The sequence below is a fragment of the Lonchura striata genome, chromosome 4, assembly GCF_050655825.1.
Source record: "Lonchura striata isolate lonStrDom1 chromosome 4, ASM5065582v1, whole genome shotgun sequence".
Taxonomy (NCBI): Eukaryota; Metazoa; Chordata; class Aves; order Passeriformes; family Estrildidae; genus Lonchura; species Lonchura striata.
Window position 1 is genome coordinate 64,148,087 of NC_140706.1, and position 21,085 is coordinate 64,169,171.

The following is a 21,085-nucleotide window of genomic DNA, read 5'->3' on the forward strand; positions in this document are numbered from 1 at the left end:
GTAAGTGGTAAAGTTTGTTACCCATCATTTACATGTCAAACCAAGCATATTTTATCAGCATTTCAGCAACCATCTAGTTCTTTCATGAACATGTAACAGAAGTTTTTAAGTATCAATTCAGATACCAGCTGCCACATAATAATTTTAAGTATTTAGTCACAGAAAGAAACATCAACTTTACTGATTGCACTGGAGTTGCATTATGTATTTCTAATACTTTGTAAACAAGTAGAGAACATCTCAGACACTTAAAATAAACTGGGTAAAATTAAAAAAAAACCAAACAAACAGCAGAATAACTTGTAAAATACTTAAGGTAATGATTATTCACCTATACCACATCTGTCCCAATAAATAACCACAAATTGCCTTAACTCTGTAAATCCTTTAATACACAAATGTTTAAATGGACAGACCAATACCTTGGCTTTTACTTGCTTTAGCAGGTAGGTTTATGAGGATTTTTCATGGAATGTTGCTTCTCTAAATTATTTCACATCAGATGTGCACTCTATTTTAGGATAAGACAGATAACAAAACCAGTGTATAGAAAAGCAAGGAACATCATCAGAGGGTAAACAAAATTTATTCTGAATTTAAAGACAAACAAACCCAACCACTTTATAAATGGGCAATGTTAATTAAGTCTTATGACACAAATCAAAGTATTTAAATTTAGGTATTTTGCATAAGTAATTAATGAAGCAATTCTGGGGTACGTAATTACTGAGTATTAATACTGTTAAAGCCAAATTAAGTCCAGTATTTCTCTGTTGTCCAACATAACCTACATTGTTCCTCAAGAAATCTGTCATCTCCAACTGGTTAAAACAGTTAATTACATGAGCATGTAATGAAACCATCAAAATCTTTGAAAGAAACTTCTTTGCCAGTATTTGTCTTCAAACATTCTCACTCATGTCATGCTAAGGAAACTGACAAGGAAGCTGTTGGCTGGTTTGGTGACTTCTCATCTGCCTGGTTGCTGGTGGCTCCAGAAGGTGCCAAAAGGAAGGTCCAAGATGGAGTTGGATCACTGAATTTCAAAAAAAGGGCCGAATCAGCTGTTACCAAGATGTATACCTCTTCTTTTTTTTTTTTTTTTTTCCCTAGCATCGCACTGAAACATGGTAATTGTGCCTTTTTAGGACACTGTTACATTCAATATTACCCACCATCAAATGTTTGTTGGCTTTCCATTTATGTTAGTAACATTGGCTCAGCTGTGTGTACTCTCCTAAGGCGTATTCAAAGAGCAGTTTTTCTTCTCAGCTTTACCATTGCCACCTTTGTTATCGTAGGAAATTTAATAACTTCTTTGGAGTTTTCATTCTTAAACTTTCTCTATTTTCATTCCACTGGAATATAGCAGATGTTGGAATTCATACATTTATCTGTATAGTGATGTAGTTTGCACACGTAAAAGCAAGCAGCTCTATTAATTAGCTAATTAGACTTAACTAACTATGGACTGGTTAGTCTATCACTGAATTTTGTTACAGTAACAGAATAATTAATCTGCTGCAGTGTTAAATACTTCCAGGGTGAGAATATAATTGTCCTTGCATAGTCTTGTGGAAGTAGGTCCTGTCAAACAAAGCTTGCTTCTGTTTCGGCAGGGTGAATACCTTTGGTCAATAGAAATAGCAGGGTTGGTATCATATGTCTGAATTTTGCTGAAGAAATTTCATTTGTAATGACAGATTGTATATAATATTAATTTGGCCATAACATCTTGGTGTAAAACCAACCCACAGAAATATTGGAGAATAAGGGGATAATATTGCGTGGCAGAGCTGGTAGGAGTCCCTGTATAATTTTAATATTCTACATTATAAATTCTGTGCTAAAGAAACTTTATGACAATTTTTTGGAATGACACAGAAACTGACAAGATAAATAGTAATGTAAGGTCACTGTTATATCAGGACTCAAGTCACTCCACTATAGCCTAGTTCTTATGTCCACAAATCAGACATAAGGCAATGGGCGTCAGTTTTAAACAATAAGGCTTTAAAAAGCCTTTCTGAATGAGGATTTTGGATAAAATGCTCAATGTGTTACCAGTGCAGTAGTGCTGTGTCAAAAAAAAAAAAAAAAAAAAAAAAGGATTCAGATATAGTGTCTCAAAACTTCTAAGGACTTTGCTTCTGTCAAAACAAAACCAAAACTGGTAAATCTCTGTTAACATACAAAGTCCATCTCTGACACCTATACTCCAGAAATTACCAGAGTTCACAGGATGGTACAGACATGAAGGAGAGCTGGAAACTGTGAGTTTTATCCAACACACCTTAAGAAGCAGGGTAGCCCACAAAGATGTGTGGGCTATGGACAGGGACCTGCCTTGCCCATGGAGAGCCTGGAACACCAACAGGACTTTATAAACAGTAAAGGGGTCAATATGACACCTAATAGGAGTTAAATATAGGGAAACACTTTTTAACCAACCAGTAACAAGATGTCCATTTGTCATGAAAGAACAGCAGAACTTCTCACAAAAAAGAAATCTAAGAAAGCTGTCATTCACAATAAGAGAAAAAGTGGTAAGTAGAATACTGAAGAACAGCTGTCATAAGCATAGAGAATTTTTTTAAAAGTCCATCACAGAATATGAAACTGTTTTATTTAACCTTCCTTGGAAAGGCAGAGTCCTCATCCAGACTGAAAGCTTGAAGCCAGTTTGTTTCTCCTGAATATATACACCTGTTTTTCCAACCTAAGCAAGGTGTGCATTTCTCAATGATAATCTTTCAAAATTTTGATATTTTAACTTTGCTCCTGGTCAACTGAATGGCTGTCTTGAACCACCAGCAAATGCTAGTTGGCTGTATCTAAAGAAGAGATCCATTGTAAGAAGGTCTTCTGGGGAATAAATTATAAAATGTCTGCTTTATTTCATCTTTTTCCTGCTTAAGTAATGTTAATATCCATTGGTATGATTATATTATACAGAATGATTATCTTTCTAGAAGCATGTTTATTTTGTTCCCTGGGAAGTTTATAATATGTTATATGAAATAACTCCTCAGTTTGTATTGATATGTGCACCTGATTTATTTTTTCAAAAATGAATGACATTATAGTTTTAAGTACAGTGGCACAGAAAACTTTAAACAGCCCCATTCAGTGTTAAAACCACACTGAGGTTCCAACTTTGTACATTTTTTTCAAGAAAATATTATAAAACATGCAGGGGCAAATATTTTTTATTCCCATTTCAGATTTTTCTAAATCTCGATTATAATTCAAGGGACTGATGAGAAGTTAATTTTTTTGTCCCTGTCATGGTTTGAGACTGGACAAATGCCAGGCATCCACGAAAGCCACTCATTCACCCTCCCCTGCCACAAGTGGACAGAGAAAAAAAGTTAACAATGGGGTCATGAGCTGAGATAAAGGAGAAAACACTCCAAGGGCAAAACAGGCTCAACTTACAGGAACAAAGTGAATTAATTACTAACAGAGTCAGAGGAGTAAAATCAGCCCTTACAAAAATAACCTTTTTTCCCCAATCCCTCCCTCCTTCCCACCAACAGCACAGGGGGACAGGGAGGTGGGGGTTTTGGTCAGTTCATCACTGGAGTTTTAATTCCACTGCTCTGGGAAAGAGTGAAGAGGCTCTTCTGCATGTCCATTCAAGGGGCAGCTGCCTTCTTTGATGATGAAGATGAACAGTCTCCACAGTGCAGTGGAACTCAGAGCAGAACTGGCCATTTCTAAGTGTATATCAGGGAGAGTCACCTCCCCGTCCTGAACTCTTTGGTAACAACCACATGGCTGCTACCTCAGATGAAGAGTCATTTCTCTCAGGACCATGTTTCTGTCTTCTTCTGTCTTTCTGTCGTGATGGACACTGGGTACCAGCTCCATGCCAGCACCAATTGATGAAAGGCTAGACTCTGCTATAAAGTACAGCCTGCATAAGCAGTTCATGCCCCCAAAAAAATGGCTTTATGTTGTCTTTGGGGTTTAATTTAGCATTATCAACATCTTTAATAAAATAAATATACAAATCTGATTGGAAAGTAACAATTTACACCTAAAGCGAGGTCAGTGTGACCAGTCCTTTCCTGACAACTTGGAAACCAAATAGCATTCAGAGCTACAAGGGTAGAAAATGCGTTATCTATACACACTAGTGTTCCCTTTGAGTATGCTTTATTATAAGGCTCTTCAGGTCCTCAAAAATTACCCCCAACTTTAGCAGCAGGCACAAGGTGGTCTTCAGCAGCAGAGGTGAATTTCAGACATAGTGTGGGGCATGGCAGAGAACAGGCACAGAAAAGGGGCTGTGGCAAGAAGGCAGTGTCACCTCCTCTGGCAGATGGCTTCCTTCTGGTTGAGACCAGAACCTACTCTTCCTTTTGACACACAATTTCACAAAATTCTCTGAGCCACATGATGAGAAGGCCAAGTCTTTCAAAACAGGTAGTTAAAAGGGGAATCTTAGGATGGTTTGGGTCGGACAGTACCTTAAAGATCATCTCATTTCAACCCCCTGCCATGGGCAGGAACACCTCCCACTAGACCAGCACCATCCCAACCTGGCCTTGAGCGCTTTAAGGGATGAGGTATCCACAGCATCTCTGGGCAACCTGTGCCAACTGTCCATCGCCTCTCCACCCTCCTACTGAAGCATTTATTCCTGGCATCTAATCTACACCGACCCTCTTGCAGTTTGAAGCCATCACTCCTTGTCCTATCAAAAAGTCCTTCTCCAGCTCTCTTGCAGCCCGTTCAGTCACTGAAAGGTGCTATAAAATCTCCACGAGCCTTCTCTTCTTCAGGATGAGCAACCAGAACTCTCTCAGACTGTCTGCAGAGGAGGCTGGGGACCCCAGAGCTGACCGCAGCGCTTCAGGCGGGGTCTCGCCAGAGCAGAGGGGCAGCATCCCCTGTCTCATCTGCTGCCCACGGCGCTTTGGATGCGCCCAGGACCCATTTGGCCCTCCTGCCGGCTCGGGCTCACCTCGGGCAGGGCGGTCTCGGCGCCCCTGCGGAGCGCGGCCCCGCCGCAGCCGTGCCCAGGTGCGGGGAGCGGAGCGCGCTCCCCGCGGGGCGGGAGCGGCGGCGGGCGGCGCGCACGGCGCGGGGGCGCGCCGCTCCCGCGGGTTTGGTGCGAGCGGCAGCGCGGAGGGGCCGGGCCCGCGTTGATGTCACCGCTGCGGCGGGAGCTGCCGCCGCCCCGGGCCGCAGCAGCCGCCCCTCCACGCCCGGCGGAGCGCGGCTAGGCGGCGGGGGCCATGCGGCTGCTGCCTCCGCCCGGTGCCCACCGCTGCCGCGGCGGCCGGGCACGGTGGCGCCTGGTGCGGGCGCTGCGTGCGTGAGGCAGCCCCCAGCCCGCCGGGCCTGCTGTCGGCCGCGCCGGGAGCATGTGGGTGAACCCCGAGGAGGTGCTGCTGGCCAACGCGCTGTGGGTGACGGAGCGGGCCAACCCCTACTTCATCCTGCAGAGGAGGAAGGGGCACGGCGGCGATGGCGGCGGCGGCGGACTGGCGGGTAAGGGCGGCGGCGGGGCCGGGCGCGGCCCTCGGCGCTTCCCGGCCGCGGGTCCCTCCGGGGCCGGGGCGCGGCTCCGCGGCGCTCCCCGGTCCTGCCGGACTCGGGCAATGCGCCCGGATTCCCAGGCGGATTTACGCGCTGGAGCCTCCTGTGGGAGCCCACCGGTGACCGATGGCTCCGCGCATCAGTCAGGGCGTGACTTGCCCCAGGTTCCGGGAGGGTTTTCTTGCCGAGCCTTCAGCACGCGTTCCGTGAAATAAGACAATGTTGTAATTCAGAAATTGACGGGGAGAACGGGTTTGCTTCGGCTTGTCCGTATTTTCCAGATGGCCTTGTGAAGTATGTTGCCCGAATGCTTTGTTTCCGACTGCTGGTAGCTGGAGACGCTTTTGTAGAGGTTTGGGTCATGCTCACCTAGGTCTTAATAATACTGTGCATATACGTTCATCGAGGTCTTCCACCCTTTCTTAGGCAGCGTATATGTATTTATATGAGATTGGAGATACAGAACCCAATGGTGTTTCCACTGGTACTTCTTGAATTGGTGCAGAATAATCAAGCTACTTCTCCTGAAACCTGTGCTTTCTTCTGTATGCACTTGGGTGATAATTAGTACTTCAGGCTAAGCAAAATGAACATATGGACTGCATCTGTGTTTGGTTCAAGGTCCTGTACATGTTTACTGTGAGATTAAGTGTTTCTTCAGACCTTCAATGCTCTATGGACTTGCAAACAGTTCATAATCTAAACTAAGGCACTGCTGTGAAATGTGTTTTCTTGTTTTCTGCTGAGATCTTCAATCAGTGTTGTGTTGATAAACTGCCTTATTCTTGTGTGGGAAATGACCGGCCGCCACTCCACATTGGCTGTAGATTTCTAGATTTATTTTACAATCTTTTGAAGTGTGGACAGGATTGATAAATCCATTAAAAACATGTTTTGCCTCAAAAGTTCACCACTGCTCTTCTTACTGAAAAATGTTTCTCAGGCTCTCCTTTCATTGATTACCCCTTGGCCTCTCAAGGTCTGAAAAGACATTCTTCTACCTTTCTGACTTTGTTATCTTTGAATTAGAGTTGGTTTGCGATAGCCATCAATTTTCCAGTCATATCTCAGTTACTGGGAAGCAGGTTGGGAATTTGGGGTTCTGTTCATCAACCTGTTTGCACAGTCCATGCATTCCTAAGAATTCTTGCAGGTGTATGTGTAATAGTCTGATTGGTGATGCCACTTTACAGATGGAGAAGCACTTTTGGAAGATTTTGTCCTTGTATGGAGGTAGGATAAGTAGAATTCATGTGTGCTCTTTTTTTTTTCTTTTTTTTCGCTTTTTGGAGGCCAGAATAAGCCTGCAGCATTTGCTGGAAGTTAAGAATAGAGAAATAGAAATAGTTTCTGAATTATCCCCGTGCCTTTTAGAATTTAAATATTTGTGCTCTGTATCCATTTTTTTAGTATGTGAATGAAGTCTATATAGTCCATATTATGAGTATTTAGAAGGTGAAGTTCTCCACATATTTTGAAATCTGCTGTCAATGTAGCTCTTACTAGTGCCTGTGCTTTGCCTGGAATTCAGCTGCTGTGGCATTGAGGTAGTAGCAACAAGTTAGTTTCCGGGGGTTTTGTTTGGTTGTACAGAAAAGGGCTGGTAAAAAGTTGTAGCTTTTTTCAGTATGTTGCCAAAAATTATCAGATCCCTGTAACTAACTAATTTATCAGAGCTGGCAATATTTAAAGGAACATATGGGAACTTATCAGACCTAAAATGGCAAGGGTTTGTCACACAGTGGTCAACAAAAGGTGGGAGAGGAAGGGAGGGAGGGATGGATGATGTCTTCAAGCCACTCCCAACGTGACAGGCATAAATGGGACTTAGTTTTTTTGTTTTTTTTTTTCATGGAAATGCTGAAATTTTCTGCTGGTTCTTTTAACACCTGTGGTCTGCCAGTTGAGGGACAAGGAAGGTGGAGAAAGCCAATGGATTGTTCTTGATAGGAAAGACTGCTTAAAAGCAAGGTATTGAAGGATCTGGCTGATCCTGAGTTAAAGACTAAATCTGCTGACATGGTAAACAGGATACATAGTTTGTAGTAATTATAGCATTTAGGATGACCCTTTGGAAGCTCCCTAGGTGATCCTGATCTTGTGACAAAGGTGGAGGTTACCTGGTCAAAAGTGAACCGGGAAAAAAATAACTTTTGGTGTGGTGGGTTGTGGTTTTTTTCCTCCTTAATCACCCTTTCTGTAGCAATGTAATACTGAAATTTGCTCAGATATGATCTAAGAAGTTAGCCACCCATGAATATATAAATTTTAGCATGGTTGCTCTGTGGGAAACTAACGTATATGTCCTTGAAGCTGACTAGAAATATTGTATACAAGATTTTTAACTAGGGATGATCTCAATTCATATTTGCAAGAGAGGATGTAAATACAGCTGTCTTTTTTTTTTTTGTGATCTAACTTTTGCTGACTTATACTCCCTCATTATTGACTTTTGAAGTCATTTGTTTTGAACTGCAGAATGAGAATTGACATTCAAATTGATGAGACTGTGGGTATGATGACATTAGGTGGCTTCATCATGTAACTGAAGCAGTGGCTAGACAATGAGAAGCATTGATTCTCTGGCATTGCCCTCACCCGTGAAACTGTCATCACCAAACTGATCAGGCTTAAGTGTCATGCCCTTCCCTCCACCTGTGAACATGGCAAACTTTTTTTGGCATGTCTCAGTCTAAAGCCAGGTATTTTATGTAGCCTTGGGGGTTGGTGTTGTTACTTCTTGTTGGCTTTATGTGGAGCAGAAGAAGAGTACTCAAGTTACCAGTTCTCCTGGATCCACTCTGAGTGCCTCAGTGCTTTGCAGGAAAAGGAGTCTCAGTCACTTTGGGGGAAGGGGTGAAAAATCAGCCCTTTCTACACTGGTTTTCTCCTCTCGGCCTTGGTTTATGAAGCAGTTGAACAGAGAAACTTATTTAAATACTTGTTTGGAGGCATTTTCTTCACTATATCATACTGTAACAAGTTAGGAGAATGATGATGATCTCTTAATGCATTAGGGCAGTGCTGATTAGTGAGTCCATAGATGTAATCTCTGCTAACAAGGTGTATTAGATCAATGGTTTGCTTCAGAGATACTGCTTTTTAATAGGTACTGTAGATCCATTTTTATACTGAATTAGAGTCTGGACTCATTTAAGTTATTGTGTCAATGTCATTACCAGTCACATCAGTGGGCCTTTTCTTTGTAAGCATGCCTTAATTGAAGGGTTGTTTGGATTTTATTTTCCTTTTTAAGAAGAAGAAAATAGAAAAGATTTTAAATTGGATTTTAAATTGGATTTTCACAGCTGTTCTGAAAACTCACATTATCTTGCATCACTGCATTAATCTTCCAGGACAAGACCAAAAAATGTACTTTTCTGCTTTAAAAGTATTTGATAGTTGATGAGCTTTCTCTGTAATTAAATTGTTTCATGCCTTGCACATAATACCATGCCCATATTTTACTTGTGTGACCGTTGGTTGGGTGTTTCATTTTCCTTTTGTTCACCAACAGAGAATAAAGTATTTTCTTTCCTCATCTTTTTCTTGCTTCCCTTGGAAGTCTGGTAGTTTGGTCTGTATTAAATAATTCCTTCTCCAGAGGAATGTGGTATATTTATTTCCACAGCAGCCTGCATCAACTGTAGCAGAGGCATTTGGACAGAACATGAACCCAGATCTCTACCATCATTTGGGCACTGTTCCCTGTATGACACTATTACTTTTATGGATGTAAAGATCTTGAACATGTCATAAACTTTATAAACAACTGAAAGGTTAGTTATTAAGTGTATCTTGCATTCATATGCAACAAATAGGTTTAAAAATGCCTCTTAACTGCTTTCTGCTATACTGTGATAATGTTTGACAAACTCTTCTACTTCAAGACATTATAGTAAGGAATTATTGTACCTGGTAATGGATGGCAGAGCGATGTATTCACTTGGAGCTTACAGGAAGAGAGACTGAGGCTGTCATACAATTAACTGCTGGCTACTGTGCTCATTTTGCCTGTGTACATTTGTGTGTATGAAGTAGAGATGAAATTCTAAGTGACTTTGTTTAAAATGTTATTGTGAGATCTCTGAATCCAAGGGAAATAAGTTGTTCTTAGCAAGAACTGTTTTTAGAAGTGAATTATTTTGCAGGTAGGGTATATGTACTTACAGCTGGGACAGAGCCTGTGTGAGAGGTGCGGTAGGAGTTTTAAGTCCATGCCTTGTTTGTAAGAATGATTCAAATGTTTAAGCAGAAGGAGCAGATGGAAATATGCTGACTTCTGATGATAAAAGGATCTGATGAAATACTACTTCTCCCCAGATATTTTTGCAAAAGGAGTTGTCATTTAATTTCCACATTGGAAAGGCAAAAAGGAGAGGTTCTGAGCTTGGCTGGCTGACGTGACATATCAACATCAGATCTAGTATAATCTTTAATACTGTGACAGTGTTCTAAATTGAAAAGCTTTTCTGCAGCCTTGCTGGACAGCACTGTTAGTATTTCACATTTGGAGCTAAGATTCTGTCTTGCTCGCAGCCTCTCAATTCAGAGAGTTGAGGAAGAAATTACTTGAAAACCTGTTTATGCTTAAGATTTAGAAAAGCTTTTGGCCAGTTGATCATCTGCCTGAACAAAATATGGTACATGTTTTAACAAACTTGACACATTCTGCCTTTGTTGACTCGAGTAGTTGGGATTTTGCATGTCAGACTTGAGCACAAAGCATGTGCTTTCTGATACTTGAAATACAGTGCTTATCAAAATGGATGCAATTAGCATAATGGATAGGGATGGGCAGCCTATCCATCAGCTTTCCATGATCTTTTTGGCACACAGAGTGAAAGCTGATCTCTTCTGCTCTACTTGCATTTGTCAGTACACCAAATCTACTCTGATGCTCTGAGCTGCTCTTTAGGATCTGCTGTGGGTGTGTTTACTTCTCCACACCAGTGCATTTCCACTTCAAGGAACATGCAGGTGTCTAGGGCTGAATTGGTGTTTGATTCCCCAGACTGACTCACAGCCTTTCTGTTGAATTCCCAGATGCTTTTCCCAGTTCCTCACTTCCTGCCTAATGCTTCTCTGCATCTCCAGCTCTTCTGTTGGCTGTAGAGACAACATCTCTAGTGCCTGAGATGTTGCTTGGTCTAGCTTTACTTCTCTGATATTTCTTGGCCAAGGACTTTACTTGAATGATACTTTACCTCCTACACTGTGAGTAGTGGGGCCGATCCAGGCTGCTGAGCTGAGCTGCCTTTTGCCATTCTTGCCCTTGAAATAATACTGCTGTTTGACACGTGGAATTCCAGGGTGGCCTGCTCTTTCTCCTGAGATCTCTGTTTGTAGGAAACCCTGCACAGGATTTCCTGTAGGAAATGTCACACAGGATCACAAGATAGTAAGCAATCAGTCTAGGCCACTTACTAATTTTCTGCATTATACTGGAGTTTGTGTTGGTTACAGGGCTTTTGTTAGTATTCTACAGTCCCACACTGAAAGTTGTAGAAGAAGTAGCACTTCTTCACATCAGTTTCCAAATTTCCATCACTCTACTGTCCAGTTATGCATCCTTGTAGGAATGTATCATATTTCACAGAGGTTTGGGCCCTTGATAGTTTCAATTAGATTCCTGCAGAACTAAAAAAGGTTCCACAAAGTATGTTAGCATATACTCAGACGTCTTTGGAACTTAATTTGAACGTGTATTCTCCTACAGTATTTTGTCTTGTAAATAGGCAGAATCTCCTTGTTTTTATCCTTCACAGAATCACACTTCATATGGCTTTTCCAGAGACAGGAGTTGTCTCTGCCATTGATTTTGCTAAAGTATGATGATACAATGTGTATAAAGAGCTGTGAGCATTTGACTGAAATCCTACTTTTCTTCATCTCATTGATCACTAATCCTACTTCTGTTATCTGATTAATGTTGATATTCAGAAATTACATTTACATTTTGACTTTAAACCTGGTGCTTAGGTGATCTTAGGTTCTAGAAGTCTTCTTCCAAATATTTCCATTTGTTTTCTTTACAAAGAAAGAATTTTCTTTCTTTTCTATGGTGGATTTTTGATTATTTTTTTCCTGAAGTTTCCAGCTAGGGGTGTTTGAATTTCTACCACAACAGTAATCTTGGTTTCAGCTAGTTCATTTTTAATGTTTTGAATTTTACTGTTCTTTCCTATTGTTCCCCTCTGGTTTTTTTGAGTATTTTATCAGCCAGAATTATTAGGATCTTCTGTTCAGCATTGTTCATTTCCCTGGTAAAGTGCCTCCTCTGATAGCTTATTGCAATCTGATCTATCTGCAGGCATTCAATCAGAACTATGAAAATTTAAAATTCTCTTTTTCTGAAGCTATTGCTTCTTTTCAGATTTAGCTTGTATTTCAACATGCTTCAGTACTGCTCCTCCTGAGTTCAAGCTGAATTTACTGTGCCCCCTTTGATCCTCAAACCAGATTCAGTTTACAGTAATTTTTCTTAGGCTAGCAGTGGTGATGTTTGGAGGTTTTTTTCTGTTTTGTTGGTTTTTTCTATTTTGTTTCTTTCTCTGCTTGAGGACAGAAAACAATTACTGGTTTTGCTGCTTTTCTTACTACATGTCAGTAGGGTGACAATTCTTCCTCAGAATCGGTTTCACTGAACATGTTTGAAAACTCCTGTGCGAATAAAAGGGTGGCTGGACAATCTGTGATTTATAGAACTGTGTTGGTAGGAAGAGAGAGAAGCAGAGGCACACATTGGGGAAAACTTAACCAAGCCTAATGATCTCATTCTTAATTATTTAAGAAATGTATATATTTAAGAAATAGATATCATTATTAATTTATTATTTAGTTAAATAATATTGTTATAAGTCCAGAGGAAGAATTTGGTTTTCTTGATACCACATTAGATGCCCATATGAGCCACATAGGAAGACAGTTAGAAAATAGGTTAGAGGTGATTTAACCTTCATTTATGTGAATGAACACCTATTAAAAAAGCATAGCCCTTCATGAAGTCTTAAGGGCAGTGTTCACAATGAAGAGCTTATATTCTTACTTTTGTGGCCTTTATTGCCAGTATTGGAAGTTTAAGACTCTATTATTTTTGTGTGATGGATAGTATTTTCAATTTATGTAGGCTTTCCTGTGAAATTAAATCAAATAGCATTGACCCACCCCCCATTTTAAAAGGATTTGTCCATAGTATTACCTGTGGAGTTCAGGTTGTTGCTCTAGGTTGAGTTTTGACAGACAAGTAATGGGATGATCTCATCCTGTAATAACAAATGAGAGAGCTAATCTCATAAATTGCCTTGAGAAAGAATGGAAGAGTGAGGATTCATTATCCTTCCTATGAAAAACAATACCTAGTGCTGTGTGCTTTACTTATGTGTTGGTATGAGTTCTTGTATTTATAGCTCAGGAAGGAACACTTGAACTTTAGGAAGCGTTTATTCATTGTCCATTAAATCAATATAAAACAGAATGCTCAGGGTGTAAATATTATTTAAATCAACCCTATTGATTGAAGCTTTCTTAAAGATCAGCAGCCATCTACAATCTAAATAGGTGCCGTGGGCGTTTCAGGTTTATGACCAGATCTCATTATGTGTCCCTCTTACTTTAGTGGAAAGAGGAGTCATCAGCATGCTTTAAATACTGAGGACCTTTTAAGCAGTATGTTTTTGATTCAGTGTTGGAATGTCACGGTGCCTGTTTTGAAACGTTCTTGCTTGTGACACATGTGACAATCCAAGTTTTCCTGGTTGTGGTGTTAGGCTCCTACAAAAATAGGCTGCTGAAATCCATGAGACTGTTTGAGTGATAGCTCATGATCTTGACTCCAAGAGTCATAGTCTGACCTGTGTTATATCTCAGCTCTTTTACAGGGTATTATTTTGTATTTACTCTTTATGCTAAAAATATGTGCAATCTTTGTTTAGACATTTTTAGATAAAAATCTTCAAACAAAAGGTATTTTGAGGTATGGATGCATGCCAGCCTGGAAGGAGGATGAGAGCCATGTGAATAACATGTGTTTGTACTGAGGCAGACTGGGGGAAGGGAGGGCACAGCAGTCAGTGGCACCAAGTGCAGGGTGACATCCTTCAGCTCAAGGCAAGGTGTGGCACAAGTTCAGCCAATGTCACTGAAGGATGGATGTGTCCTTGGTGTGTGCTGAGAGCACCTCTACTCTGAGGTTAGAAATTACTAGGAAGCATCACTGTCTGTTACCATCCCAAGAATTTTTGTGCTTGCTGTGCAACAAAGCCATGGCTGCTGGTAGTTCTTAAGCTTGGAAGTGTCATTATTTATTATAATTCATTGGCTTAAGTGTTTTAATACGGTGCACTAGAGGTAATATATAATCCAGATCTTCACTCTTCCATACGTAATCCAATTTATTTTGAACAGGTAAAACACAAAAGCTCTCAAATACAATACTGCTGTGAGGGGGACTGTAGAAGGGTGATAAAGACTGCTCAGTCTTTGTGTTTTTAAATGAAAACATGGCTTCCTGTGGAAAAGGGTTAGTGTTTTAATAAGAAAATCCTTTGCTAATAAAGAGTCTGTTCATGTGTACAGTGCATAAACTTGTTTTTCCTTTTCCTAATTGATGTTTTACAAAGACACTTGCAAATTATTATGAAAAATAAAAGAAAAAAAAAAGAAAGAGAGAGAAATATTCTCGCAGCAAAGATCTGTGCCATGGATATCCAAATAGTCACAGATATTGTGTTCAGACAGGTGTTCAAGTCTATGTACTCTGAGTTGTGCATGCTTAAAATGTACCAGGTTGATTCTACAGGTCATCATTTGATTTCATTACTGTTTGTGGGTAGTTTGTAATCAGTCTGGACTTTGTAAGTCATCTGGAATACTGGTCTCCAAGGAACAAGGACTGCAGTGGTGCTTGGAAGACTCCCAGCTGGCTGAAGCTATTGGCTTAGTTTTCAAACAAAGATGACCTATCTTTCTGAAAAATATCCTTTGTGAAGGGGGTCTGTGTTATGGAGAAGGTCAGGCTTCAAGTGGTCGTAGTCCCTTCTAGCAAAAAAAATAAGCTAAAAATGGGTTGCTGTTGTAAAGGTACAAGTAGAGCACATCATACATTAATTAATGAATAAAAACTACTAATCTGTATTTTCTGCAAGGGTTATAGGCTCCCCCTCCAGCTTATGACTAAATGTGAGCCACCATTGAATGTGGTCAGATAAGTAAAATGTAGTGTGATTTCTTCCTTCAGCACAAAGTGCGTCGGGTAACTGAACCCTTTTTCCAGTAATTCCCTCTAGTGCATTGTATGTCCTTCCAGTAACACGCTGCAAGAGCAATTGCCCAGGTCCTTAGCCAATTGTGGCTTTGTATTCCCTGGTTCCACATAGTACATATATTTTTTTTTCCTCTGCTAATGCCTGTGTGTTACAGAAAAGAAAGAGAACACTGATGAATCTTCTGAACCTTCGCTTTAAAATTCAAGTTTGCAAAAGAGGAACCTGACTTCATTAAAAAGTTGTATCAAGCAAAGTGAAGGCATTAGGCCTCCCTTTTCCCCTCCTGTCCATGTATGGTTGCTTTAGAAATGTAGCACGTGTGTGTGATGGGACTGTTTGTACATAAATGGTTAATCATGCTCGAGTGCCTTCAGAATTTGGGCTCCCATCAGTTAGCCAGATGCTAATCCTACAAATTATACCATGTGCTTTAAATAAACCTTGTCTCATGAAAACCTCTTGCTTCAACAAGGGCTTGCAGATTTAGTATTCTTACATTGGAAATTTCTCCCCTTATTTCATTATGCAATCAGAAACCTGATGAAATAATGGGAAAAAATTTGCAGTCAGTATAGTCCTGTGATTTGATGCTGGGTAAATCACTGGCTCTTGCCCAAGGGCTAGTCTAATATAAGAGATATGATTCTTGGTTGCCTGCTTTGTTTCTATAGAAACTCAGTTACTTAATCATGTCTGAAAAGGTACTTGCTACATTAAAAATTCATGAACTAATGAACATTATTAACATTCTCTTAATATTTTTTTTTTCATTTTCATTTCTGCTTCATGTAGAAAATCCTCAAACAGATTATCAGTATGAGCTGCTATGATTTCATTCTGGTTGCATCACATGTCTGCATTGTGAAAAAACCCAACCAAACAACAGATACCCAAACCGAAAACAACCAGCACTGACCTAACAACATGAAAAGGAACAGTTCATGAAGGAGAGCAAGCAGGCCCAGCTGCACAATTGCACAAGTTTTCACATGATAAAAACACATGCTTTTCTTTAATATCACATGTATTGTCTGTCAAAACAGCTATTGCATGATACAAGTAAAATGTTACTGATAAACTGTCAGTTGCAGTTATCTTGGTAAGCTCACATTTGAATTTCCCTGCGATGTTCTGGAATTCTGTCAGATTTCTTCCTTTGACCTCACTATGGTCATTTTTGGTTATTTTTTCCATTTGTTTACTGAAAAGCCCCTGACCAACTCCTACTTACTGCACCACTGGAAAGTATTCTTTGTTTTCTTTTCCTTTCCTGCCTCCCATCTGTTGTTTCAGTCACTGCTGGCTTCTCTCTTTTGTTGGTGCCTTTTTCATAGTGTTCTTCACATTTCTTAAATACATTGCTCTGTCTTACAGTGTTTGGTGGGACAGGGAGATGTTCCTCCCCTGTCTATCATATCCAGGGGAGAAGAAAGTAGGATGGGAAGTTCCTTTGGACCTGATGTTGCTGTACAAGTCAGTAGGTTTGTTCTGACTTCCTGATCTTACCTGCATATCCCAGTTTTTACAGCACTCCAAGAACTAGGGGCAGAATTGTTTGGCAGGACCACTCACATGCCAGTGAATTTGGAAATACAGCAGGAGGAAAGAAACAAGCATGTTTTTAAAGAATACAGGGAATGAACAGTGTTGCTTATCTCAGAGAAGATTGCACTTGACCAGCATACAACTTTATTTAGATATTACATCATGCCTATTGCATATTTATTACTGTCAGTAGTCATGTGAAGCTGAAAAGCAAAAGGAAAAGATTCCTGCTGTATTTGCAGCAAACCCAGACTATGAACAAAGTGTAGTGTATGGCTTGGTCCCCGCTTTAGTTGAGCAGTACTGGCAGCTTTACCTGTTTGAGGATTTTGCCCTTGGTTGAAGTGACATGTGCTTTCTGGGCCAGGGCCATACTGCATTTGTGAAGCTCAGATGGAGAGGAAAAAAAAAAATAAAGGCGCATTTTAACCTACTTCATTCTCCTGAGTTTGAAAGGAGCCAGAGTGTATCTAGAAGGGCTGGTGGAGAATTATTCAGAGAAAGCTTGTCAGTGTACAACCAGTAATCAAAACATGTGAGAGATGAGGGGCAACTAAAGCTAGTGAGACTAATGTACATTGGGATATTTTACACTCATATTTTGTGTTTGTATCCTATAATTGTCAGATAGCTTTGTAGCACACCTTACTAGTGGCCTGATGTTGTGCCCAGACTTGTTTTTCATGTCTTGCATAATTCTTGGATTAAGATGTGGCGCGTGCTAATTCATTGAACAGAAGGAGATTACAGTTGCTCCAACCTGAGAAGATCTGTATAAAACAAAATACAAATAAAAGAGATAGAATGGGGGAAATACAAAATCACTGGTAGGTGGGGTGTTTCTTAGTATCAGTTTCAGTTCACATTTGCGGGACCTACTGAGATGGAAAAAGGGTACTGCTTTTATATCTTTATGATGCACAGCACAAATGTGAAGGAACAGCAAGGGAAGCAGTATTGCATATACCAGTTATGGCAGGGAAAAATGGGGAACTAATAAAACAATGACAGTAAAAGAGAACATGTGAGACTTGAAAGAAGAGAACTTCTAACAGGAGAGTTTTAAAATTATTTTTGGTGCGTGCTGTTTGGTTCATGGTGTTTATTTTGGCTATTTGAAAAATACCTTTAATTTCTGCCCCAATAAATATTTGCAGAAAAAAAAAAATCTCTGAAAGTTCATCCATTTGTTGTTTATACATTTCAAAATTTTTTTCCCAAACAATTTTCTGAGAAATTCAACATGAAACTTTAAATCTGGCATCGCTGCAGGGGAGATTAAAATTCTTTGTGGAGATGAAAAACGGGAAAACTTTTACATAGTTTAAAAATAAATAGGTCCTTCTTGCAGAGAGTTTGGGAGGGTAGAGTTTTGTTTTATATGTAGTTTATTATAAAAAGAGGATCTAGAATTTGTGGAAATACAGTAAGGAATTACTGGTAGCTTTTGGTACGCAACTGTTGGTGGCTCTCTCAGCAGCAAAGAATTTTCAAAGCTACTTCTGGAAAACAGCATAGCTTTGTCTTTCCACAGTATCCTTTCATCTGAAAACCAGCTTGACTCTTAAGGCATTTTGATCCTTCCTACCCTAAATAATCAGACTGTTAAGTAGCACAATTATTTTTGCTGGAAACCATTAGTTTTACCTAGCTGACACTCAGGTTTTGAACCCTTATAGGATGTATTGTCTGGGGTGTCTTGTTGGTGTTGGAGGAGGGTTTGTAGTTGGTAGGTTTTTTACTGCTCAGGGTTCCAGCAGTGTATGAAACACAGGAAAGAGCTAAGTAACTTTTAAACATGATTTTATAACACAACTACCTTCTGCTTTGTTTCAATTTGCCTGTCTTTATGGTAGCATTGTTGGACATTAAAGAGCTGAAGTCTTGTTTAAGCTAAAGATGTTTCCATATTAAATCACCCTTCCTCTTTACAGCCTGAGACAACAAGCGTGAGGATGAATATGTAGATCTGCATTTTGCTGTGGAGGTTGAAATGGAATGGGGAGGAGCTGCAGAACCCCCTCCTGTGGGATCTTGAATTTTCCATCACTGTGTGTTCATCAGAATTTCCTCTTCTACAGGTCTCCTTGTGGGTACTCTTGATGTTGTGTTGGACTCCAGTGCCAGAGTGGCACCGTATCGAATCCTCTACCAAGCACCAGACTCCTTGGTCTACTGGACCATTGCCTGTGGTAAGGACAAATACACTGATGTGGATTTTTATTCTCCTGGATACTGTGTCACATAACATAATAAGAGAGCATCCTTCCTGCTGAGCACAGTCATGTCAGGACGATTAAATGGGTCAGGATGAAAACCTGCTGTAGTGGTAAAATTCAGTGGCACCGTAGTTTTCTATTAGTCAGACTTTGAATGCCAGCATCGGGTGGGGGCGGGGGGGGGGGGTGGGTGTGTTATGCACAATGACTGAATGAAACCAGAAATAGCCATGGAGTAGGGATGAAACATCTATTATTTCCACTTTTCTTCTCCAAAAGGTGTTCCCAGACCAACAGTACCCATTCCTCCTTCTTGCGTTACCCCTCTCCATTCCCAGGGCTCACTCGTACAGCACTTCTAAAGTGCAGCATTCCTGGGTGATGGGATGTCTCTAAAGAGAATGGAGGGAGGAGAACCTGGATTATTGGAGGAGTACCAGTTATCCAGACAGGGCACCTGGCTTCCCTTGCAATGGTAACCAGGAAGAAAGTGCAGCCCCAGCACTCACATAAATACTGAATAGCAAGCAGTGATACATTTCCTGTCTCTTCCAAGATAAATACCATCTAGATCTCAGGGATGTCCTGCCTCCTGGATGCTTATTTGAGACAGTATGTGGTCTTTCTATATATGATGTACTTAGAATTCAGCAAGATGCTAGCTAGGTTAAAGTTAACTACAGAAGTGTATGTTCTTACACAGATGCAACAACTTTTAAGAGTTTTGGTCTTTAATGCTCCAACTTGGACAGATCTAGCTGCTCCTTTTGTTATTATAGTACTGAAAACAATTGAGTTGATATGTTTGTACATTAAATAGGATTTTTGCATGTAGCAGATCCTGTACTAAGTGCTTATTTCTGTGGTCAGGTACCTCTTGCAAGTAACATAAAACAGAATGGAGTTAGTCTCTGGTTTTGTTCTGCTGTCTCTGAAAATAGGTCTGCAGTTAATTGCAGAAGATCCAGGTCATTTAGCTTTGATTGGCCAAGCTTGTCAGATCAGATCATTGGTTTGATAGTATTACATTTCAGTCTTTGCAAATGCAAACTTTTCAGCAGCTCCTCCAGGTCAAAAGTTTCCCTGGCAAGAAAGGTTTTGGCAACAGCCAAAACTCTGTTACTTTGGAAAAGAATTGAGAAGAGAGAACAAATGAGAAGTGGATACATGCCTATCATCTCTTTAATGGCCTGGTAACGTCCAGCACTCCCACTGCTGCCTGACATTCAAAAATACTGGTTAGTGATGCTGTGGGCTTCTTCTCAACTAACTGCCACTTCATTAGTGCCCATTCTCCCAATGAAATTTGACATTTAGATTATTTGGATGACTTTTCCTCCAGACAAATACCCTCTTGAGAAGGGAAGAGAAGGAAGAACAGATGAAGATTTGCTATAGAATAATTTTAGTTCAAACCAGGCCCTGTTCTTAGGAGCATATGATTTCTGTGTCTGGCAAAGCTGATACCAAAGCAGTGTCACCTTCTGAATCCAACAGGACGTTTTGCTTATAGCTCTTATTAGTACAAGTATTTATAAATATTTCTGATCGTACCAGACCTGAAAGAAGGCATCAGTTCAAACAACCTTTTCCCCCGCTACACCCTTTAGTACCAACTCCCTGAAGATTTTAAAATTCATATAACATAATTTACCTTTGGTGGCAGCTAATAGAAAAGCCAGATATTAACAAAGCTGTGGGTATTATGAAGGTACAAATCTACATTTAACAGCTTTTTACTGTCATCTACTCTGCTGTCACCATAAGTAATGCATGTCAGCTTTCCATGGATCTCAGAAAAGAAAGAATAGTAAAAGTACCTACGTGTACGTTTATTTATTTTCATCCAGATGTCAGTGTACAGCTGTTGCCACAGGCTGGCTAATACTGTGTGAATTAACCAGCCCCTGGCTTTACTGACAGGGGCCTCACCCAAACACATCTCTCCTAAGGCTGCAGGCATTTCACTGGTCAGAACCTGAAGGGGCGTAGAGACCAATGAAATTATCCAGCCTGGGTTTTTCAAATGTTCTTTGTAAGGAGGAGCTTGAGAATAAGCTTTGTCTGTTGCCGCAGCATTGAGCATCAGTCTTACCTACAGTATGTCCTCAAGATAAGCAGGGGTATAAAATGGAAGGAAGAGTTATGAGTTATAGCCCCAAAATAAATAAATATACCATATGTGTAGAAATTTATGGTGCTGCTGAATAATGAGAATTTTGCTTTTCTTCTGGGAAAGATATTGTGGATTTTGTAGAAGTACAGTAGTCCGTCTTCATTTAAGCTATTCAATTATGAATCTTAGCCCTAATTGAAATTGCTTATGTAATTAATGTATATATCTGTGGTTCTATTTTGTGGAGTGTTTCTTAAATGTTTAGTCTCCTAATACCTGGTTGATGGCTTAGTTGTTTTGGCTAAATTAAAAGACTGCATTGGCATAGTCTTGCCACTTGTGTGGAATAGTGTGGTTCTTTCAGGGAGGTAAAATTTTACAGAGAGCAA

General features: G+C 40.3%; 1 protein-coding gene across 1 annotated transcript in view; it reads left to right on the forward strand.

Moving 5' to 3' along the window:
• Positions 1-5,204: 5,204 nt before the first annotated feature.
• Positions 5,205-21,085, forward strand: part of TBC1D9 (TBC1 domain family member 9) — a 45,979-nt gene continuing 30,098 nt past the window's right edge. Inside the window, exons 1-2 of the mRNA XM_021526497.4 lie at positions 5,205-5,502; positions 18,443-18,553. Of these exons, the coding sequence (XP_021382172.2) occupies positions 5,376-5,502; positions 18,443-18,553 (238 nt within the window). The 5' untranslated portion in view covers positions 5,205-5,375. The remainder of the gene's footprint in view (positions 5,503-18,442; positions 18,554-21,085) is intronic.